The following is a 24,625-nucleotide window of genomic DNA, read 5'->3' as shown; positions in this document are numbered from 1 at the left end:
ATATAGTAGTACACAATTTAAGATGTATTCGTCCAAAGCTGAGCAAAGCTTCTTATTGGTAGTTAAACAAACAGTGTGGTTGAACAGGGAAAAGCCACCAGAGCTTAAACATTTTCAAACATGGCAGATTAGATGTTTGTCAAGTTATTCTGAATTAGAAAAAGTAAACAGAGGAATCTGATACAATATATAGATGGCTTTAATGCTCTGCATGGCGCTGGTTGGTTGGCTTGTTACATTGTGGGTCCATCTCTATCCCCAGACTAGGTTCTAGTACCTTTGTTTTCACTATGTCAATTATCTGTCAAACTCTTTACAATCTACAATATGTCATTTTCACAGTTTTTATCCATGTCGACCACTTAGCCAGAGGTGGAATGTGCACCATGTAGCCTTTTTGTTCTGGACAGCCATTGGTCCATACTAGAGGTGTGCCCTCTTTAGAGGACATTGGGTCTGCCCACGTTGTTTATATTATAGTACTTTATTTGCAAAAAGACTAGTTTATTAAAGGCAGGATTTTCTATTATATTGACAAGATATTCCATTGACCGCTCTAACAATGGAAATGCATGTCCTCAAAGATGGAAGGCAGGCCGGGAGGAGGCGAGATCTGGTGGTACCATTCTAGCTAATGAGAGGGCAGATACGCATGTGAACAACCGGCCATAGAGATAGAGGACTCATCTTTTATCATTGTCCATACACAATAAATAATAGGTTACTGGATATATTTCAGTAGAGGTCTTTGGGACATGTATGTAAGTAGAATATGTAGTATCTAACTGGACTGGTGTCCATCTCCTCTCTATGGTGCTTAGTTATGAGACGGTGTGATGCAGTATTCCTCCTTATGGGATTATATGAGGCTATATCATTGTGCATTATTTAAAACTAGTTGTCTAGAGCAGGGTTTCCCAAGGAAGGAAGCCCTGTACTACTCTATCATATGAAATCACAACTACACACTGCTCTCTCTCTCTCTCTCTCTTTCTATCCCCCCATTCTCTGTCTCTCTCGCTCGCTCGCTCTCTCTCTTTCTTGCATTATTTATTTCCTGACATCCACAACAAACAAGCTTACACGCATAAACATAGTAGATATTCAGTTTACTACACAGATTATACAAGCAGGCATACATTACTGTAGTAAATGCACTCTCGGGGATATGCCATTGAACCTACAGCAGCACATACAAGTAACTGCCAAAATAAAGGGAACGCCAACAAAAAGTGTCTTACTAGAGCGTTGGGCCACCATGAGCCGCCAGAACAGCTTCAATGCACCTTGGCATAGATTCTACAAGTGTCTGGAACGCTATTGGAGGGATGCGACAACATTCTTCCACTAGAAATTCCATCATTTGGTGTTTAGTTGATGGTGATGGAAAACGTGGTCTCAAGTGCCACTCCAGAATCGCCCACAAGTGTTCAATTGGGTTGAGATCTGGTGACTGAGACACACACACACACACACACACTTTAAACCCCCTATGCTCCTTTGAGACCTCTCTTTCAAAGTAACTGAGCTCTCTTCTAGCCATGGTGGACAAAATAATATATACTGAACAAAAAGCTGAAATAAAAAATCCCAGAAATGTTCCATACGCACAAAAGGCGTATTTCTCTCAAATGTTGTGCCCAAATTTGTTTACATACCTGTTAGTGAGCATTTCTCCTCAATCCACCTGACAGGTGTGGCATATCAAGAAGCTGATTAAACAGCATGATCATTACAAAGGTGCACCATGTGCTGTGGACAATAAAAGGCCACTCTAAAATGTGCAGTTTTGTCACTACACAATGCCACAGATGTCTCAAGTTCTGAGGGAGCGTGCAATTGGCATGCTGACTGCAGGAATGTCCACCTGAGCTGTTTCCAGAGAATGTAATATACATTTCTCTACCATAAGCCACCTCCAACGTCGTTTTATACAATTTGACAGTGCGTCCAACCTGTCTCATAACCACAGACCACGTGTAACCACGCCAGCCCAGGACCTCCACATCCGGCTTCTTCACCTGCGGGATCGTCTGAGACCAGCCACCCAGACAGCTGATGAAACTGAGGAGTATCTATTTGTAAGTCGCTCTGGATAAGAGCGTCTGCTAAATGACGTAAATGTAAATGTATTTCTGTCTGTAATAAAGCCCTTTTGTGGGGAGAAACTCATTCTGATTGGCAGGTCCTGGCTCCCCCACGGCTGTGCCCCTGCCCAGTCATGTGAAATCCATGAATTAGGGCTGAATGAATTTATTTCAATTGACTGAATTCCTTCAATGAACTGTAAATTCGTTGAAATTGTTGCATGTTGTATTTATATTTTGACCCTAAGCATGATGGATGTTAATTACTTAATTAACTCAGGAACCACACCTGTGTGTAAGCACCTGCTTTCAATATACTTTGTATTCCCAAAGATTATCTATTATATTGACAAGATATTCCAGTGACCGCCTGCCTTCAAAGATGGAAGGCAGGCGGGAGGAGGCGAGATCAGGTGGGACCATTCTAGCCAATGAGAGGGCAGATAAGCATATGAACAGCCGGCCATAGAGACAGAGGAATCATCTTTGTATCTGTGCCATTATAGGCTTAATGGCGCTGCCCATGCTGTCACAGACGCTATCTCCATTTTCAAGTAGTCCATTTTCTTCTTCTTCATTGTCTGATTGCTCCCAACTTTGTAATCCCCACCCAGTTGACTACTTTAAAATGGTGGAAGCCCTCAATGGCAATGTCCATGTTAAAATGGGTTATATCTAGCCCTCAATGGCAATGTCCATGTTAAAATGGGTTATATCTAGCCCTCAATGGCAATGTCCATGTTAAAATGGGTTATATCTAGCCCTCAATGGCAATGTCCATGTTAAAATGGGTTATATCTAGCCCTCAATGGCAATGTCCATGTTAAAATGGGTTATATCCATGATGAGTCCTCTATCTCTTTGACAACAGGCACAGTCATTTTTTTCAAAGTTGCCGACATGCCACGTGCGTTCACTTATATCAGTGCATTCGTAACAACCTAACCATTACAAAACTTAGAGTCGATCAAATAAGCCTCACGAAGCAAATTAGCAATTCAGTTTGATGACCAACTTCGACACTTTCTCATTGACCCCCCATACAAAAATTCCTCAATTCGTCTGCTTATTTTTGTGGACAGATTTTGGGCGGAGTAAAACCTCTCGCTTCACCTCTTCCTCTCTTGTATCCCTCATTTACTCAAGTGTTTCCTTTATTTTGGCAGTTACCTGTACATACCCATCTCTGTATGTGTTCATAGTATGACAATAGCTAGCTACATACATAGAGTACTGTATACCCAACTGCTGATGGATTATGGGTGACATATGGAGTTGCTGTGTAGATGGATCTGTAAAGTCATTCCATTAGTGAGTGAAGAATGTGGTGAGTGGGGGGTGATGTGAAGAATGTGGTGAGTGGGGGGTGATGTGAAGAATGTGGTGAGTGGGGGGTGATGTGAAGAATGTGGTGAGTGGGGGGTGATGTGAAGAATGTGGTGAGTGGGGGGTGATGTGAAGAATGAATAAACTCTTCAGTTAGATTTATTGAATCATTCTTTAAACCAAGGTCATCAATTGAGAACCTGTTTTTTATTTAAAATAACACCCTTAGTAGAGCGAGGTGGTGAGTGAGTGGTGACTTATGGTAATTTTAAATGAGTGGATGGGTGAACGAACTACACGCTGTATTTCCAGGTAGCACCATTTCTCTCTATGCATACGTAGCCATCCAGCTCTGGGACTGGGAGACTAGCGGTTAAGAGCGTTGGGCCAGTAACCGAAAGGTTGCTTGTTCGAATGCCCGGGACAAACTAGGTGAAATATCTGTCTGTGCCCTTGAGCAAGGCACTTAACCCTAATTGCTAAACTAAGTCGCTCTGGATAAGAGTGTCTGCTAAATGACTAAAATGTATAAGCAGACAGTCTAATTTAATGAACCCCTGATCTGCTTTCTATCCTGTCTGAGCTGTGGGATAAGATGTAATCATGGGGAGATAATTTGGAGCCCCCACTCCCTCCTCTCCTCTCCTCTACCCCCCCCCCCCCCCCCCATTTATAGTCCTCTCCCTGGTGTTGTGTTGAATATTCATTAATCCCAGAAAGTTTTCTGATCTTTATTTCTCTGGGAAAGTTTTTTGTTGTTGATAGAAGTGGGAGAGCTGCTTATCGACAAGCAAGAGGCCAATCCACTTCTTCACTTCCATGATAAGCTCCTAAATAAAATGGTTTTCTCTGCGAGGAGAGAACACGCAGCAGCCTTAATTGCTGTCTGTAGATTTAGTGGGATCTCTATCTGAAGGTGCCTTCCTGAAGGTCAACAGGGTGAAGGGGAGAGGTGAACAGACCACCATTAATCACACCTTTTTGTGTGTGTGTGTGTGTGCGCATGCGTATGCCTGTGTGTATCCATTCCTTCCTCTCTAGGTCGTTGAGGGCTACCAAGGTGTAAACATCACCCTGGCAGATGAATCCTTGTCCTTTGCCAACACCTCCATGGTGCCAGCCCTGGTCCCTCTACCCACCATGGTGCCCTCTGAGCCCTGGGCGCTGGACCTGCGTCTCTACATGCTCTTCTTCCTGCCCTTCCTCATCCTGCTGGTGTTCATGAAGGACCTGAAGAACATGGCCGTCCTGTCGTTGCTGGCCAACGTCTGCATGGCCGTCAGCGTCATCATCATCTTCCAGTACATCACGACGGTAAGCATGTTGTGGTTTATACTGTTGTTGTTGTTTTGGCCAGGGGGGCTTTACTTGGCTCATCGCGCTCTAGCGACTCCTTGTGGCGGGCCAGGCGCCTGCAGGCTGACTTTGGTCGTCAGTTGAACAGTGTTTCCTCCGACACATTGGTGTGGCTGGCTTCCGGGTTAAGCGGGCGGGTGTTAAGAAGCACGGTTTGGTGGGTCATGTTTTGGAGGACGCATGACTCGACCTTCGCCTTTTCCGAGCCCATTGGGGAGTTAAATAGTGAGCATCTTTGGGCAATTACCAATTGATTGTGAACAATCTGGTGTCTGAGTGTGTGTGTGTGTGTAAGTGGGAACTGGGAAGTAGCTCCCTGTGGCCTGCATACATCCGCTGTGGAAGATCGTACCCTTTGTCTGTACTGTCTGCTTCTGTGAAACATGAGACTCCCTTGTATCCACTACACATTTTACATTTACATTTTAGTCATTTAGCAGACGCTCTTATCCAGAGCGACTTACAGTTAGTGCATACATTATTATTTTTCATACCCCCTGTGGGAATCGAACCCACAACCCTGGCGTTGCAAACGCCATGCTCTACCAACTGAGCTACATCCCTGCCGGCCATTCCCTCCCCTACCCTGGACGACGCTGGGCCAATTGCGCGCCGCCCCATGGGTCTCCCGGTCGCGGCCGGCTACGACAGAGCCTGGATTCGAACCAGGATCTCAAGTGGCACAGCTAGCACTGCAATGCAGTGCCATAGACCACTGCGCCACTCCTGTGTAGTGCTGAGCGATTTAACCGATTTTTAAACTACTAATTTACCTGGGTTTTTTCTGTGAGCTCGATGTGCAGTTTCTGTAGAGATAAATCAGATCAAGCCTGAACTGTGCGATGTATTAGGGAGTTGTAGTTTCCAGCAGGCCAATATTCTACAGTTTAGCGCAGAAATCGTGGTAATTAACTACAATGCTCGCTTAAACTTGTCCGGTCTGTGCGGAGCAGACACGGAGACTGAGGGAAGAGAGAGCCACGCGATGGAGAGGGATAGAGAGCAGTTGCTTCGCGAGCCTGAAAATACATCATCTAAGTGATCGATAGTTGGTATTCAGCAGTCATAAAAGTACCCCATGGAAAAAAAAGTATTAAAAAATAAATACTGATTATTTAAAAAATCTTTACAAAAGTTGTACCTTGGGCCTTTAATAGTCCTGTATTAGCGGACCGATATAGCCGTGTGTAGGATATAGCCGTGTGTAGGATATAGCCGTCTGTAGGATATAGCCGTGTGTAGGATATAGCCGTGTGTAGGATATAGCCGTCTGTAGGATATAGCCGTGTGTAGGATATAGCCGTCTGTAGGATATAGCCGTGTGTAGGATATAGCCGTGTGTAGGATATAGCCGTCTGTAGGATATAGCCGTCTGTAGGATATAGCCGTGTGTAGGATATAGCCGTGTGTAGGATATAGCCGTCTGTAGGATATAGCCGTCTGTAGGATATAGCCGTGTGTAGGATATAGCCGTGTGTAGGATATAGCCGTGTGTAGGATATAGCCGTCTGTAGGATATAGCCGTCTGTAGGATATAGCCGTGTGTAGGATATAGCCGTCTGTAGGATATAGCCGTGTGTAGGATATAGCCGTGTGTAGGATATAGCCGTGTGTAGGATATAGCCGTCTGTAGGATATAGCCGTGTGTAGGATATAGCCGCGTGTAGGATATAGCCGCGTGTAGGATATAGCCGCGTGTAGGATATAGCCGTCTGTAGGATATAGCCGTCTGTAGGATATAGCCGTGTGTAGGATATAGCCGTGTGTAGGATATAGCCGTGTGTAGGATATAGCCGTGTGTAGGATATAGCCGTCTGTAGGATATAGCCGTGTGTAGGATATAGCCGTGTGTAGGATATAGCCGTGTGTAGGATATAGCCGTCTGTAGGATATAGCCGTGTGTAGGATATAGCCGTGTGTAGGATATAGCCGTGTGTAGGATATAGCCGTCTGTAGGATATAGCCGTGTGTAGGATATAGCCGTCTGTAGGATATAGCCGTGTGTAGGATATAGCCGTGTGTAGGATATAGCCGTGTGTAGGATATAGCCGTGTGTAGGATATAGCCGTCTGTAGGATATAGCCGCGTGTAGGATATAGCCGCGTGTAGGATATAGCCGCGTGTAGGATATAGCCGCGTGTAGGATATAGCCGCGTGTAGGATATAGCCGTCTGTAGGATATAGCCGTCTGTAGGATATAGCCGTCTGTAGGATATAGCCGCGTGTAGGATATAGCCGCGTGTAGGATATAGCCGCCTGTAGGATATAGCCGTCTGTAGGATATAGCCGTCTGTAGGATATAGCCGTCTGTAGGATATAGCCGTCTGTAGGATATAGCCGTGTGTAGGATATAGCCGTGTGTAGGATATAGCCGTGTGTAGGATATAGCCGTGTGTAGGATATAGCCGTGTGTAGGATATAGCCGTGTGTAGGATATAGCCGTCTGTAGGATATAGCCGTGTGTAGGATATAGCCGTCTGTAGGATATAGCCGTGTGTAGGATATAGCCGTGTGTAGGATATAGCCGTCTGTAGGATATAGCCGTGTGTAGGATATAGCCGTGTGTAGGATATAGCCGTGTGTAGGATATAGCCGTCTGTAGGATATAGCCGTCTGTAGGATATAGCCGTGTGTAGGATATAGCCGTCTGTAGGATATAGCCGCGTGTAGGATATAGCCGCGTGTAGGATATAGCCGCGTGTAGGATATAGCCGCGTGTAGGATATAGCCGCGTGTAGGATATAGCCGCGTGTAGGATATAGCCGTCTGTAGGATATAGCCGTCTGTAGGATATAGCCGTCTGTAGGATATAGCCGTCTGTAGGATATAGCCGTCTGTAGGATATAGCCGCGTGTAGGATATAGCCGTCTGTAGGATATAGCCGTCTGTAGGATACTGTAGGATATAGCCGTCTGTAGGATATAGCCGTCTGTAGGATATAGCCGTCTGTAGGATATAGCCGTGTGTAGGATATAGCCGTGTGTAGGATATAGCCGTGTGTAGGATATAGCCGTGTGTAGGATATAGCCGTGTGTAGGATATAGCCGTCTGTAGGATATAGCCGTGTGTAGGATATAGCCGTGTGTAGGATATAGCCGTGTGTAGGATATAGCCGTGTGTAGGATATAGCCGTGTGTAGGATATAGCCGTCTGTAGGATATAGCCGTGTGTAGGATATAGCCGTCTGTAGGATATAGCCGTCTGTAGGATATAGCCGTCTGTAGGATATAGCCGTCTGTAGGATATAGCCGTCTGTAGGATATAGCCGTCTGTAGGATATAGCCGTCTGTAGGATATAGCCGTGTGTAACGATTTTTTTCAGCAACATGGTTCTCCCTTGTAGCCACTACACGTCTCATTTTACATTTTACATTTTACGTCATTTAGCAGACGCTCTTATCCAGAGCGACTTACATTATTTTTATTTTTATTTTTCATACCCCCGTGGGAATCTAACCCACAACCCTGGCGTTGCAAACGCCATGCTCTACCAACTGAGCTACATCCCTGCCGGCCATTCCCTCCCCTACCCTAGACGACGCTGGGCCAATTGTGCGCCGCCCCATTGGTCTCCCGGTCACGGCCAGCTACGACGTCTCCTGTGGAACATGGTTCTCCGGGCCATTTCCAATAAAGTATAGGGTCCATTGTTTGGCTATGGCTGGTCTTTACAATGAAAGATTGAACAGTTAGTGTCAGGGTGCACTTAGTTTCTATGAGCGATGAGGAACAACTTTTAAAAGCTTGTCTACTTGGACCGTTCTCAAGGTCATTCTAAGAATACAATTAGGCATTTTGGAGCAGATTGACATCAGATGTAAATGTTCCTGACGTGTGGTGTAATCCAGCGTTGATTGCTGTTTTAGATTTCCCACAGAAGGTTGTGCCAGCCAGGGTTGTGTATATGCGAGTGTGTGTGGCACAGCTCATCCCTCAGCTCTGTGTGTGTGTGGGTGGGTGGCAGGGCAGTGTTCCGGGCAGTGGTCTAGGTGCCCTTGTGAACAGCCCTCATCAATCACCAGTTGAATTATGTTTTAAATAGATTCATTAGGGCCCCTGTCAGTCGCAGGGCATCTCTGTGTGACGCGGTAGACGACACGCGTCCACAGGGGAACACAACACTGCATCCCTAATTCACCATTAGGTCACCTAGCCGTCAACCCCACAACCTTTCTCCATTTTTCCTCCCTCTCTTTCTGTTCTGTCTCTTAATCTCTGACTGATGTGTTATGGACTCTTTCTCTTACTGTTCTTTCTTTCTTTCCTTCCTTCCACTCTTGCTCTGCGCCTGGGATTCTTATTTTCCTCTGTTCTCTCTCTCTCTCTCTCTCTCTCTCTCTCTCTCTCTTGCTCTCTCGCTGTTTCACTCGGTTTTATCTGTGAGTCTTTCACTGTGTCTCTGAGCCAGTGTCTCTTGTGTCCTTGGCAGTGATGAGGAAGTAGATTCTGTTCTATAGGCCCTTATGGGAGTAGCTCCTCTGACAGACTGTGTCATTGTCCTTGTTTTCCTAAACGCCTGCTCCTCTGTCTGCTGTCGCCCCTCTCTGACAGGATTTTGGGGACCTTCAGCGTCTCCCTCTCACTTCCCCCTTGGCCAAGTTCCCCTTCTTCTTCGGAACAGCCATCTTTGCCTTCGAAGGCATCGGAGTGGTAAGTACTCTTCAACAACTGGGACTCCATTTGTCCCAAACCCTTATGTACTTAGTAACACCTGATAGGTTCCGGCACTTATGTGACCGGCTTTGGATTGGCTGATGACTGGGGCCCACGGGCCACAGCTGCAGTTGAAAGCCTTGAACACTGCGTGGCTAAGAGAATGTTCAGGTCAAGGATAGCATTAGTGTTAATGTCATATAATTGATCCAGGGTGAATAGTGAGGATGGTGAGAGCATTAACCTAATTTCACCCTCAGAGGTGTCGTAGACAACCGGATGCATCCGGTTTTCTGGGGAAATGGAAAGAGAGCCTGACTTCCGCTTTTGGATGTTAACAAGGCGACACCACTCCATCTTAACTCCTCCTCCACATTTACTGGATTGGTTGAACAGTGCAGAAGAGAACCTCCCCCGGCAGTTAATTTTTTCTCATCAGGACCAGAAAGAAAGAAACGCTGCTCAGGTGTTTCTTTTATGCCTGCTACGTTAGGTTAACCTTAGCTAGGTTAAATGCTGACCTCAGATGAGGGGGTTGAAGAATGGAAAGGTCCAATGCTAACTCCTGGTGAGAGGGTTAAACTGAGCTAATCAGAGGGTTAAGCTAACGCTAACCTTCAGCTGGAGCTGGGGATTCAGTGGGGATGGGGATGGTGTCCTGCAGATAAGGCTGTGTTTGTGTGTGTGTGTTTGAATGTGTCTGTGTGTGCGTGCGTGTGTGTGTTTAAATGTGTCAATGTGTGTGTGCCCGCCGTGGGCATGATGATGTATGAGGTGGTACCAGGGTGTATTGAGAGAGGGGCAGAGGAATGCACACTCACCGCCGCTAACCCATTAATCAGCCAACCGGCGGGCACAGGGTGATGGCCGACACGTCACCACGACAGACGGAGACGACAGTCAGGCCACTCCGGATCAGAACATCTCCCTAGAGAAAGAGAGAGGGAGGAGAGGAAGAAGGAGAGAAGAGAGTACAAAAAAAGAGAAAGGTTGTGGAGAGAATTGCAGACACTGCTCCTGCTCAGATAGGGATAGATGGCCAGGAAGAAAGAAAGAATGAAAGTAGTTAGGCCTCCTCAAGCTAGCCCATTCCACTTTCTCTCTCTCTCTGGGAGTGATCCACCACCATATGGGTTCTCTCAGTCACCCTGACAGGGTTATTATCCGCCTGGGGATGCGATATTCACACCAATCCCCTGGGATAAGCAATGGGGAAGGGAGAGAGCCGGCCTGAAACGTGTGTCACTGGGCCAATTGGGAATAACTGATTGGCCGGCGCTGCTGCTGCCAGTAAAAAGGGAACTAACCGAGAGAAGGGGTTGGGTTACATTTACATGTTAGTCATTTAGCAGATGCTCTTATCCAGAGCGACTTACAGTTAGTGAGTGCATACATTTTTCATACTGTCCCCCCGTGGGAAACGAACCCACAACCCTGGCGTTGCAAGCGCCATGCTCTACAAACTGAGCTACAGGGGTTAAATGCGGAATACACATTTCGGTTGAGTGCATTCAGTTCTGCAACTGATTAGGTATCCCTTTTCCTTTCCACATCTCCAGTAGGCACTTGACTAATATTATTTACATTTGACATTTTAGTCATTTAGCAGACGCTCTTATCCAGAGCGATTTACAGTTAGTGAGTGCATACATTTTTCATACTGGCCCCCCGTGGGAATCGAACCCACAACCCTGGCGTTGCAAGCGCCATGCTCTACCAACTCTACCAAGCGCCATGCTCTACCAACAGGAGGGCATAACTATGGTTCCTTCCAGCACTACAAACTGGGCCAAAGTGCTTTGGTGTGCTTCTCACTTACTGACATACCTTTTATCTGTACATTCTCCACCTGCCTCTCCAGCGCAGGGTTTATAAAGCAGAGAAATAGTTCAGCTCCCTGCAGATACTCTTGGAGCTAACGCTAATTGTGTTGGCTAGGCCAGCTAAAGGTAGTCTGTTAGGTGTTTTGGCTTTGGGCTTCAGGGTTTAAAGGAAGGTTATTAAGGTGGGTTGTGGGGGCCTGTTTCTTTCCAAACAATCATCTTAACCCCCTTTAATCCTCACCTTGTCTAATGATCTCTCTCCCTCCTCTCTCAAGGATAAACTAACAGACTGTAAGTAAGTATTTTAAGACGGTAGATTAGCCCAAGGCTGCGTGCTGCACCTTTGGATGCCTCTGCTTTTGATTCCAGGAAGTTTATAGGTAGCAAATGTTTGGACTCTTACCTCTCACTCTTCCATCAAGTCGAGGGGCATTTAGCAGATGGATACAGGCCCCGGGCTAAAGTCTTTTGGTGAATTTGTTCAAGTTTTCTCCTTTGGCTCCGGAGGGGGAGAGGGAGGGGGAGAGAGAGGGGGAGAGGGGGAGGAGGAGAGAGGGAGAGGAGGGGAGAGAGAGGGAGAGGGGGAGAGGGAGAGCGAGAAAAGTGAAAAAAAGGTAGTGAGGCACAGAATAATTTTTCTAATATTTGTTTAACGAGAGACCACTACTCATGGATATTGAGAGAGCCTCCCTGGTCCTCTTGGCAGGTTATTTGTATACTGTGTAAATAGCCTATTTTGTGCAGAGAGAGCGAGAGCGAGATTTCCATTACTTTGATCTCTCCACTTTCCCTGAGCTTTGCTTTCTACTTGAAAGGAGAAGGCTTTGCTGCTTATTTTGTGTGGTCACTCTACAGTAGATCCACTGTGCACCAAGAGATCAGTTGCCAGTGATCTACTCCTCTGATTTACATAATACTGCTCTGGGATCCTCTGGGGATCAGTATTTTTTTCAGAAAGCCACTCTGCAGAGAGAGAAAGAGAGGACATTTTAAACTACATCTGTTAAAGGAGAAGTTTACTTTTTCTGAACCAAATCAAAATGCTTGTTATAGAAGGGTCCAGACACTTTTTTTTTGCAATTTCACTTGGTTTTGAGAAACTTACCCCAACTTCCTCATTGCTAGTTCTGCAGTATGGGGGCCGCATATAAACATGAACAAAGGCTCCAAAAACACCCAAATACTTCCCTTTAGAAATGGCAAAGCTCCAAGTATAGTGATGCAGGTCTTTTTAGATGTTGTACACATGAAATTGTCATTCCGAACTTTATCCGCAATGTTATATTCCATTGTGTTGCGACTCGAGCGAAACCTCTATGTACAGCTGGATAGGGGAAACCGCTCTAGTCGCACAAAATGGAAGATAACGTTGCAGATAAAGTTTGAAATGACACGATTTTGTGTCAGACCCTCAGGTTTAGAAATATCTGGTTTGCATTATCTTTCTTTTTTCTCTTTCTTGTTCTCTCTCTCTCTCTCTCTCTCTCTCTCTCTCTCTCTCTCTCTCTCTCTCTCTCTCTCTCTCTCTCTCTCTCTCTCTCTCTCTCTCTCTCTCTCTCTCTCTCTCTCTCTCTCTCTCTCTCTCTCTCTCTCTCTCTCTCTCTCTCTCTCTCTCTCTCTCTCTCTCTCTCCCCATTCCCCTCTTTCCCCCTTTTCTAACAGCAATGTTGACCTAGTAAGTGCAGCAGGCAAAACAAGTTTTCCCTCTGCCTTGTGTCTTAATCTGTTTTCCAGAGCCCCCTTTCTCCTCCGTGGCTCACCTACCTGGCTCTATCGATTCCTTGTCCCTAGTTTCTTTCTCTTTAATGGCAGCTCTAGTCTTCTCCTATGGCCTGCTGGAGACACTCTTCTTTTGAACAAAAATTCTGAGGCTGAAGCTTCAGCTGGCCAGCCTGATCGATTGAAATTCCAGAATGAGAAATGTAGCAGAGGACATAAATATTGCAATGAGGGATGGGGATTCGGCTCTTGCCTCAAACCAGGTTTTTATTGGGCTGTGGGTTTCTTAAAGGCTCTCTGGGGTGTGGAGGCTGACTGTTATGTACAGTGGCTTGCAAAAGTATTCACCCCCCTTGGCATTTTTTGTATTTTGTTGCCTTACAACCTGGAATTAAAATTGTTTTTTGGGGGGTTTGTATCATTTAATTTACACAACATGCCTACCACTTTGAAGATGCAAAATATTTTTTATTGTGAAGCAAACAAGAAATAAGACAAAAAAAAAACTGAACTTGAGCGTGCATAACTATTCACCCCCCCAAAGTGAATACTTTGTAGAGCCACCTTTTGCAGCAATTACAGCTGCAAGTCTCTTGGGGTTTGTCTCTATAAGCATGGAAAATCTAGCCACTGTGATTTTTTTCCCATTCTTCAAGGCAAAACCGCTCCAGCTCCTTCAAGTTGGATGGGTTCCGCTGGTGTACAGCAATCTTTAAGTCATACCACAGATTCTCAATTGGATTGAGGTCTGGGCTTTGACTAGGCCATTCCAAGACATTTAAATGTTTCCCCTTAAACCACTCGAGTGTTGCTTTAACAGTATGCTTAGGGTCATTGTCCTGCTGGAAGGTGAACCTCCGTCCCAGTCTCAAATCTCTGGAAGACTGAAACAGGTTTCCCTCAAGAATTTCCCTGTATTTAGCGCCATCCATCATTCCTTCAATTCTGACCAGTTTCCCAGTCCCTGCCGATGAACAACATCCCCACAGCATGATGCTGCCACTACCATGCTTCACTGTGGGGATGGTGTTCTCGGGGTGATGAGAGGTGTTGGGTTTGCGCCAGACATAGCGTTTACCTTGATGGCCAAAAAGCTCAATTTTAGTCTCATCTGACCAGAGTACCTTCTTCCATATGTTTGGGGAGTCTCCCACATGGCTTTTGGCAAACACCAAACGTGTTTGCTTATTTTTTTCTTTAAGCAATGGCTTTTTTCTGGCCACTCTTCTGTAAAGCCCAGCTCTGTGAAGTGTACGGCTTAAAGTGGTCCTATGGACAGATACTCCAATCTCCGCTGTGGAGCTTTGCAGCTCCTTCAGGGTTGTCTTTGGTCTCTTTGTTGCCTCTCTGATTAATGCCCTCCTTGCCTGGTCTGTGGGTTTTGGTGGGCGGCCCTCTCTTGGCAAGTTTGTTGTGGTGCCATATTCTTTCAATTTTGTTTAATGGTGCTCTGTAGGATGTTCGAAGTTTCAGATAATTTTTTATAACCCAACCCTGATCTGTAATTCTCCACAACTTTGTCCCTGACCTGTTTGGAGAGCTCCTTGGTCTTCATGGTGCCACTTGCTTGGTGGTGCCCCTTCCTTAGTGGTGTTGCAGACTCTGGGCCCTTTCAGAACAGGTGTATATATACTGAGATCATGTGACAGATCATGTGACACTTGGATTGCACACAGGTGGACTTTATTTAACTAATTATGTGACTTCTGAAGGTAATTGGTTGCACCAGATCTTATTTTGGAGCTTCGTAGCAAAGGGGGGTGAATACATATGCATGCGCCACTTTTTCGTTATTTATTTTTACTAGTTATTTTTTCCATTTCACTTCACCAATTTGGACTATTTTGTGTATGTCCATTACATGAAATCCAAATAAAAATCAATTTAAATTACAGGTTGTAACGCAACAAAATAGGAAAAACGCCAAGGGGGATGAATACTTTTGCAAGGCACTGTAATGCTAATACATGCACTGTGCTTGGATCCTGTACCCAGCGCTGCCTGCCTCTGTGCAGGAGGTGAGCGCTGTAGTGGGCTGATTGAGCCTTGCTCGCTGTAGGTTTCTGTATAATGAGAGTTCATCTAATGGCCCTGGCCAAGTTTGGAGAGTTTTGAAACCACTGGCTTACTCGTATGTATTCAGACATGCGTACATATAGACATACACATGACTACCTACACCCACAAATGCATATGCAGGGGTTCTTAGTAATGTAGGCTACACTCTCTTACTTATCGATATTCATGGAAACCCACTGTTCAGTGATATACAATGCCATGACATATGTACACAAGCACATCCCAAGCTCATTTTGACATACAGTGGGGAGAACAAGTATTTGATACACTGCCGATTTAGCAGGTTTTCCTACTTACAAAGCATGTAGAGGTCTGTAATTTTTATCATAGGTACACTTCAACTGTGAGAGACTCCAACCTCTCCACAATGGCCAAGACCAGAGAGCTGTGTAAGGACATCAGGGATAAAATTGTAGACCTACACAAGGCTGGGATGGGCTACAGGACAATAGACAAGCAGCTTGGTGAGAAGGCAACAACTGTTGGCGCAATTATTAGAAAATGGAAGAAGTTCAAGATGACAGTCAATCACCCTCGGTCTGGCGCTCCATGCAAGATCTCACCTCGTGGGGCATCAATGATCATGAGGAAGGTGAGGGATCAGCCCAGAACTACACGGCAGGACCTGGTCAATGACCTGAAGAGAGCTGGGACCACAGTCTCAAAGAAAACCATTAGTAACACACTATGCCGTCATGGATTAAAATTCTGCAGCGCACGCAAGGTCCCCCTGCTCAAGCCAGCGCATGTCCAGGCCCGTCTGAAGTTTGCCAACGACCATCTGGATGATCCAGAGGAGGAATGGGAGAAGGTCATGTGGTCTGATGAGACAAAAATAGAGCTTTTTGGTCTAAACTCCACTCGCCGTGTTTGGAGGAAGAAGAAGGATGAGTACAACCCCAAGAACACCATCCCAACCGTGAAGCATGGAGGTGGAAACATCATTCTTTGGGGATGCTTTTCTGCAAAGGGGACAGGACGACTGCACCGTATTGAGGGGAGGATGGATGGGGCCATGTATCGCTCGATTTTGGCCAACAACCTCCTTCCCTCAGTAAGAGCATTGAAGATTTGTCGTGGCTGGGTCTTCCAGCATGACAACGACCCAAACACACAGCCAGGGCAACTAAGGAGTGGCTCTGTAAGAAGCATCTCAAGGTCCTGGAGTGGCCTAGCCAGTCTCCAGACCTGAACCCAATAGAACATCTTTGGAGGGAGCTGAAAGTCCGTATTGCCCAGCGACAGCCCCGAAACCTGAAGGATCTGGAGAAGGTCTGTATGGAGGAGTGGGCCAAAATCCCTGCTGCAGTGTGTGCAAACCTAGTCAAGACCTACAGGAAACGTATGATCTCTGTAATTGCAAACAAAGGTTTCTGTACCAAATATTAAGTTCTGCTTTTCTGATGTATCAAATACTTATGTCATGCAATAAAATGCAAATTAATTACTTAAAAATCATACAATGTGATTTTCTGGATTTTTGTTTTAGATTCCGCCTCTCACAGTTGAAGTGTACCTATGATAAAAATTACAGACCTCTACATGCTTTGTAAGTAGGAAAACCTGCAAAATCGGCAGTGTATCAAATACTTGTTCTCCCCACTGTATGTGCATACAAAAACAAGCATTCATGGCATGCCTATTTACACCCACTCAAACTCCAGTCTCCACATATGCAAACACACTTTGTCTCTGTCACACACTTTACCCACTCTGCCTCTGTCCAGTGTGATGTATGAACAGATCCACAACCTCCTTTCGCATGCACACACACGCTATACTCTGGCCCAAGACTAATGGTGGAGAGAATCTGCTTAGGGTAATATAATATCATACAGCTGTAATAGAATGTAAAGTGATCATGTTCTGTGTCTCACTGGTAGCATGGACCTTTTCTCTCATTACAAGGGGATTGTAGCCAACCAGAGGTCAGCAGTAGTTAGTTGAGTTCTCAACCTTTTGGCATGAACACAAAATGGCCGTTGGGTTGCTGTGGTGAGAGAAAGACGACACAATGACTCAGGTGATTGGCTTAAGGCTGCTACTCCTGACATGATTTGTTGCAAGGCGCTGTTGGCGGCAGGCAATTGGCTGAGAGGCAATAGCTGGCTTGGACTCCCTTCCCCACCGACAATCCCATATTGCCCTCTTTATTGCTTTAATACTAAATTACCATCAATTAACATTTAATTAACCTTTAATTGATGACGAATTAGTTGGATAGGTCAACGAAGGAGAACTGTTGTAATGACTACAGGCGGAGCGAGAGAGAGAGGCTGTTCTTTAGAGTTATGTGTGACTACTAAATCTGCCTGCATATTAGCCGCTCGAGTGCTAAGGTAGTGGCGAGCGAGAGAGCATGTCTAACCGAAGGGGAGAGGGGGGCTGATGAACGTGATTCAACCTCAGTGTTGTGTCGGACGGACGCCTTGAGAAATAAATTACTTTTCACTTTGATTTTCACTGTCAAGAACACATATAAAATTTAATCACTTTGATAAACTTCAAGTAGTTTCATGTCCTCATTGAATCTTTTTTGTTTTCTAACCTCTCTCAATCTCTGACCTTGTCTGTTTGCTTTCCTTCTCTCTCTTTCTTTTCTCTTTCTGATTTGCCATCCTCCTCTCTACCCAGTGTACTTCTTTATCTTCCCTCTTCTCGCTCACCCTCTCTCTCCCTCGCTCTCTCTCACTCTCCCCCCTCTCTTCCCAGTCTTTATCCCTCAGTCTCTCCCCCTCTCTATCTCTCCTCCTCTCCTCCATCTCCAGCTCTCTCTTTCCTCAGTCCACATCTATGTCTCTGTATGCGGCTGCTCCTCTCTCATTAGTGGGCTGTTCCCCAGGCTGAGAGGTCAGTGTTATTAGCTTGTTAACTGAACCACCTGTTGTTCTTAGCTGAATGCGGACCAGCTGTCTATCCAATGCTGCAGTCTCACACACCCTGCTTGATGTGGCGGTAAGAAGGCAGGGGCTCCTGGCACGGTGGCTTTGGTCAGGTCTCTTAGATCAGTGGAGTTTTGGCATGTTACTTCTCTGGCTCTGAAGCACCTCAGTCACTGTTGGAGTCTTGGCTGGTTGGCCCTGTTACGGAGTTAATGTGGTTTGAGAGCAATGTGTCTTTTGAGATGTTTTGTTGTGAGCAAGGCAAGGTTCTTGGACAGGTAGCCAAACAGGAGAGGCCCTTTCCAACTTTTCATTGTGATTTAGATGTATCCACTAACTCTGACACAGAAATCTATATTCCTGTTGGCTGTGTGCTTTCATACCTTAGTCTAATAGTGTTCTGTATGCATAATCAGAGACCAGGTCATTGAAGTGTTCCCCATCCCTCTGTGTCTGTTAGCCTTGTTTGTGCTGCAATTCTTCTCACTTCGCTGCCAGACGAAGTCATGAATCAACAAATCAAACAGCAGTCAGAAACCCATCAGCCGCATCAGGAGGAGCGGTAACAAGCCCCTGTCAAGAAGTGATCACTCACAGCGAACAAGGGAAGAGGGAAAGAAAAATAGATCCGTTCTTTGAATATGTATGTGACTTTGACAGCCAGGTTTAAACCTGTTCAAATGAAACTGTTGTTTACCCAAATTAGAAAGCATCCATATTTTCTCGAGGTAAGGAGGAGAAGAGAGAGCGGGAAGAGAGGGTGAGAGAGAAAGAAAGAGAGGAAATAAAAGAAAGAGAAAGGGTGTCTGGGGATCTAATTATGCCACGGTCTCTTTATGTGGAGGTTTGGTGATGAATGGCGATCATTAATCCCGCTGCCCAGATCGAGAGGCGTTCCCGGGGCGGAGAGCAGTTCCTCAGTCTGTGTGTGGTACTAGCAGTGATAATGTTCCCTGCCACCCTGTCATGCAGCATCCCTACGGGGCACGAGCCAAACGGCAACACCTCAAACATCCAACACCCACCCTCCCACTCACCCTGCATCCCAACTCTCCTCATCCCCAGCAAAAACTGAGAACTTGGTAAACTTCTGGGGCTAATGTAGGTCAGAGACTAGTCCTCCTAGCTGCTCTGTTATCATTCTCTATGCCAAGGGTTTGTTATTCAATAAAAGACTGATGATTTTAATCTTTTCATAGCTTTTTCAGATCTCAATACTTTGTTTTTCGGGGCACTGTTTCCAAACTTTTATTCAAGATAGTAATGTATTTTTCTTGTATTACTTTTATTATACAGCATTCCTGTTTTCTTGACAATTTGCGCTCCCTGTGTGTGTGTGTGTGTGTGTGTGTGTGTGTGTGTGTGGCAGGTTCTTCCTCTAGAGAACCAGATGAAGGAACCGAAGCGGTTCCCCATGGCTCTGAACATAGGGATGGGTATCACCATCGTCCTCTACGTTGTCTTGGCAACGCTAGGCTACCTCCACTTTGGTGACGACATCAAAGGAAGCATAACCCTTAACCTTCCTCACAACGCATGGTAAGCCCCATCACATAAACAGGAACATGGTGTATAGTTTACTGGGGGGGTAGACTTCTGCAGAGGCTCCAGTGAATGGTGTGCAGGCGAGAGAGGGAGAGAACTAATTTATTTCCATAATGCGGTAGGACACGGTGTCTGTTAGTGGACACGGTGTAGATGGCTGGGTGGCTGGCCTTTTTAAAGGAGCTTGTTGTAAAGAGAGCTAGAAACAAATTGACCTGCTCTGCCTCCCAGTAAAAGGTTTCTCTGATCCTGTAGAATACAGAGAGGTTAGGGTGGCCATCTCAGTAGGATGGAGCAGTGCTGACATGGTGAAGGTATTGTGTGTACTGTGTATTTGTGGTCAATGTTCGACTGTGTAATTGTGTGTGTGTGTGGTTACATCATGTTTGATTAATATTTGCGTGTGTCAAGAATATTACATGCTGTCTCCACTAGGCTTGGGCCGTATCCAGATTGCTCTACCTTCATACCGACCTTGTGCCATCCCGACATATTTGGTAGTACCGGCACTAAACACAAGGGGCCCTTTTTTCAAACCCCACTGAGCCTCTGTAATCAGATGGTTAGCAATGCTAACAATTACATGTAAGATTCCATAGCGAATGGTAGCTAAATGATAACAAGCGCAATGCGATAATGTTATGCAGTCTCTGACAAACTTTTTGCAGGACAGCCATCCCAGCTCATAAACTTATACAAGTAACAAAAAAATGCTACTCACAGTTTTCTGCGTGCACAAAACCTATATTAGACAGCAAGGATCTTGATCCAGGAGGGGATTCTCTGCTGTTTTTTAGAAGAAGCTAACCACTTAGCTAGATAATTAGCTACTAAATTAGCAAACCAAATGCACAACTGAAGAGCATTTAGCACATTTTAGACAGGTAACTTAATAGGTAGCCAAGCGGTTAAGAGAGTTGGGCCAGTAACCGAAAGGTTGCTAGTTTGAATCCTCGAGCCGACTAGGTGAAACATCTGTCTATGTGCCCTTGAGCAAGGCACTTAACCCTAATTGCTCCTGTATGTCGCTCTGGATATGAGCGTCTGCTAAATTACTAAAATGTAAATGTAAAATAAGATATCTAGTTGGCAAACATTTTAATGTTGTGAATGCCATTCTGTAACTAGGTCAACTGGCGCGTGCTGCACAACAGTGAGTGACTCACAAGGCTCCGGTCTCTCGTACGCAATCTGTTTTATCTGCTAATGTATTGTAAAAGTTGACTGCAGGTATTTACTTAAAAAGTTTTCACATTTATTAAAAAACTTCAAAGAAATAGTTTCAGCGGTATTGATAAACCATCCCGTAGCTATTTTCAAGTACCCCGGTATACGGTATACCGTCCAAGCATAGTATGGATGTAGTGTGTGTAGCTCTGTGATTTGTCCTCTTTGTTTGAGTCGATGTGAAATGTGGGTGTGTCAGTTATCATGTTGTATTACTGTAGGCCCAGCCCAGTGTAACATGACCAGACGAGGTATGCCATGGTGAGTTATCATGTTGTATTACTGTAGAGGTCTGCGTGGGACTGATTTATTCATCCCGCTCCCGCCTGCACCAGCAGCCGCACCCCCGCCCGCTCCTGGTGGCGTTCTGTCTGACTCCCACCCGCTACCGCAAGAACTGGTCCCGAACCCAACCCAAGTCCTGCAAACATGTTGCGCCCTATAGGCAATATCAAAATGCAAAAAAATAACCTAAGAAATAGGTTAAATTACCAGAGATTTTCATGTGGCCCATTATTAGGCTATCAGTGTTACTGGGCTATATCAGCCAATAGGCTAGACTTAGTTTGAAGATAGTTGAGTTTGAGAGACTTGCACTTTCTTTTGAGCTACGTTTTTATAGCCTACCTTTTAGGAGTGGGACGATCTTCAGACGGAGACAAATATGGGTGATCAGTATTTATTTCTAGGCAATGTAGTAAACTATAGCCTAATCATATTTAGGAAGTACATTTCCTAGGAACGATAACTGCCCAGTGCTTCTCCGCCCATGCATAGGCTATAGCAGTGGTTCCCAAACTAGGGGTCGCGACCCCATGTGGGGTCACCTGATATGAAAATGGGATCTAAGGAGAATTTACAAAATCATGAAAAAATATATACAGAAAAAAGTATATATTATAATATTGTCTTTGTATCTCAAAATCATTGTGTAATGTGGTTAACCTTAAACATCTAAATTGCAATTATTCAAATTTAAAAGATAAAATTCAACCAGAGAGTGCTCTTAGATCATGGGAAAGGGCCGCACTTGAATCATTCCCATGGTCAATGGCTAAGGCCGCTAAGCTATGAAACCACACACTATTGCAGAGACTTTGATATTACTGGCCGCAATTGATATGGTGAAAACAATGTGTGGGGAGGCAGAGGCACAGAAACTCACATCAATACCTTTGTCAGATAACACTGTTAAACAAATAATGTATGCTATTGCTAGCAATCAATAGGAAAATCTGACTGAACGACTGAAATTCCCCAGTTAATGCTCTCCAAATGGATGTTAGCGGTGAGGGCCGAGATGCCCATGCATTGACTTTTGTTCGCTATACATGTCGGGGGATGCTATTCACGAGAACATATTGTTCTGTCTCAAGATTCCTGAGCATGAAACGGCACAGGGGATGTTCAGTGTGCTACATGGCTTTATTGACGAAAAACAGATTCCATGGGATTGAATGGTGGGCTTTTGCACAGATGGGGCTCCATTTATGGTGACGACTGCTCACCTCCAACGCTTGGAAGAGCACTTTGGGATCTACTTCCCAATCCGTTTGACTGTGATCCTGGCTTAGTTGAAATGCCGGTAAGTGAAATCTAACAGCTAATTGAGCTGTCATGTGACCGAATGCATTCACGGGTCACTACGGAGGAGTTTTGGTTTTTGACTGCCGTCTCCCTCTGAGCATGAATACCACGTTCAAACAGCTTGGAACTCGGAAATCTCCGACTTCAGAGTGTTCAAGACAACTGTGCACTCTGACTGGGAAAAATCGTTTGGAACGGTCATCAAACTCGGAATTCCAACTCTGGAACTCGGGCCTCTTTTTAGAGCTCCGACTTTCCGACCTGAAGATCACTGATGTCATGATTTCACCTCGTATTTTTCAGAGTTCCCAGTTGTCTTGAAATGCGCCATAAAAATCATGGTACCCTTCGCCAGTTCATAACAGTTTGAAGCTGGATTCAGTGCTCTCGTATGCATTAAAGCCAAAAGTCGGCTGTTAATTACATAATTGCTTTCACATGGCTGGGGTCGCGAGAATTTTCAAATATCAAAATGGGGTCGTGGTGCCAAAATAGTTTGGGAACCCCTGGGCTATAGCCTACTCTAATTGAAACCACACACACACCTGATCTTGCACATATGGCTACTGAACTTCAAATCACATTTTATTGGTCACATATTTAGCAGATGTTATTGGGAGTGTAGCGAAATGCTTGTGTTCCTAGCTCCAACAGTGCAGTAATATCCTGCAAAATCGGCAGTGTATCAAGTACTTGTTCTCCCCACTCTATATACAGCAGTAGTTGAATAGGAAGGCATTGACTAGAATACAGTATATACATATGAAATGGGTAACTTGAAGCAGCAGGAATGATGAGACACTTCTCTTGAGCTACATGCACCGTTTCGCACTGCTTTGAGACAAACATGGGGACTGGTCTTGATAAATCAATCAGATGTTATATTCTCACAGAATCTCTGTTTGGGTATTGGTTAGCCTACAATTAGGGTGATTATTTTGCTCTTCACTCGCGGTCGCTTAGTAGCCCAGGCCTAGTCCCGCTCGGTCACGTTGGACAGCGCCATGCATAGGCACATACATAGGCTACTGTAAAATGCATTTTCGTTTTTCTTGGAATAGAAACACCATAATATTAAGCTACATTTCTAACAGTATAAACAGCACAACAAATACAATAATAATTTACAAACAAATTATAATCAATCCCATATAGTCTGTTCTAACAAAAAAGGTTTTAAAGTCTCTCTAGTACAGCCAATATTAAAAACAGTCATGCATTCGTGAATTCAATCACTTTAGCCGACATGTTGCGGTTTATTCATTGTTTAATTAATCAAGGCTCCCTTTGTTATTTCGTTTTATAACTAAAATGCTTGACTGTATTTTATAGACATGGATGACTTGTATGCTGTGTGATGACATGCACGAATGAATGATTGATTGATATACTGTATATTGAAGTAGGCCTTTTATGCCAATAAGTAAGTAATGCTAAAACAGCTACAGGACTCTTAGGCCTACAGCTCCATGTCATTTCAATAACTTAGCTTCTCAAAGATGCCCTCTGGTGGTCGAACTAGCATTAATGACAACAATGGCTGACAGTAAAATACTATGACATCACGCAGCTTTTAAAGGAAGAACCACTGTAGGATATAGCCTACCTTTTTAGGAGGATGATTTGCAGGCAGAGACAAATAAATGGGTAATCAATATTTCTTGAAAATGAAAAGGCGCAACGCTCACTCACTGTTTTTGATTGCACCTCAACTTGCGTTGATTAAGTGCCCTCTTCTTTCCATTGTCAATATTTATTTACAGACACTGTAGTAAAGTGTAGTCTAATCATATTTAATTTAGTTTAATTTCCTTGGAAAGATAACTGCCCCGTGATTCTCCGCCCTTGCATGACTATGCTATTATATTGAGACCACACATACAAGGCACACTTGATCTCGCAAGCCCAACTAGGAGAGGAGCGGTAGGCTACTAAACTTGAAGCAGAGAATTCTGAGTGTGTGTGAATAATGCAACAAAGATGTGTTTTTAATACAATAGGTAGGCCTAGGCTAATGCATACACAGCAGAAGTACAACCGTTTGCAAATAATCTATGGGACAAAAATAAATACAAATCATCCCAAAGTTGTCTGTCTGACCGCCTGCTCCCAACCATGAAAAATGCTAACCGCGCAGCGATGATCTCTGTCGGGACCACAGGTGTGAAAGTAGAAATGTGCTTTAATTGCCAAAGTCGTTTGGGTCTCATTTAATTAATAGGGCAGGCCCAAATGTAATTAGACAGAGGGGGGACTAGCATTACGTCTTTCAGTTGATTGATGACTGCACATTTCATTATCCCTCATGTTTGATAAACGCAGCTTCATCAAGTGCCAGCCA

General features: G+C 44.8%; 1 protein-coding gene across 1 annotated transcript in view; it reads left to right on the top strand.

Moving 5' to 3' along the window:
- slc36a4 (solute carrier family 36 member 4) overlaps nt 1–24,625 on the top strand; it is a 171,069-nt gene that overhangs the window by 25,725 nt on the left and 120,719 nt on the right. The window contains exons 8-10 of the mRNA XM_084143354.1: nt 4,455–4,727; nt 9,321–9,419; nt 19,295–19,464. Of these exons, the coding sequence (XP_083999480.1) occupies nt 4,455–4,727; nt 9,321–9,419; nt 19,295–19,464 (542 nt within the window). The remainder of the gene's footprint in view (nt 1–4,454; nt 4,728–9,320; nt 9,420–19,294; nt 19,465–24,625) is intronic.

Source organism: Coregonus lavaretus (genome assembly GCF_964263955.1).
Source record: "Coregonus lavaretus genome assembly, chromosome: 26".
In the NCBI taxonomy this organism is placed as follows: Eukaryota; Metazoa; Chordata; class Actinopteri; order Salmoniformes; family Salmonidae; genus Coregonus; species Coregonus lavaretus.
The sequence above is the reverse complement of the archived record's forward strand: the minus strand, read 5'-3'. Positions and strand labels throughout refer to the sequence as shown.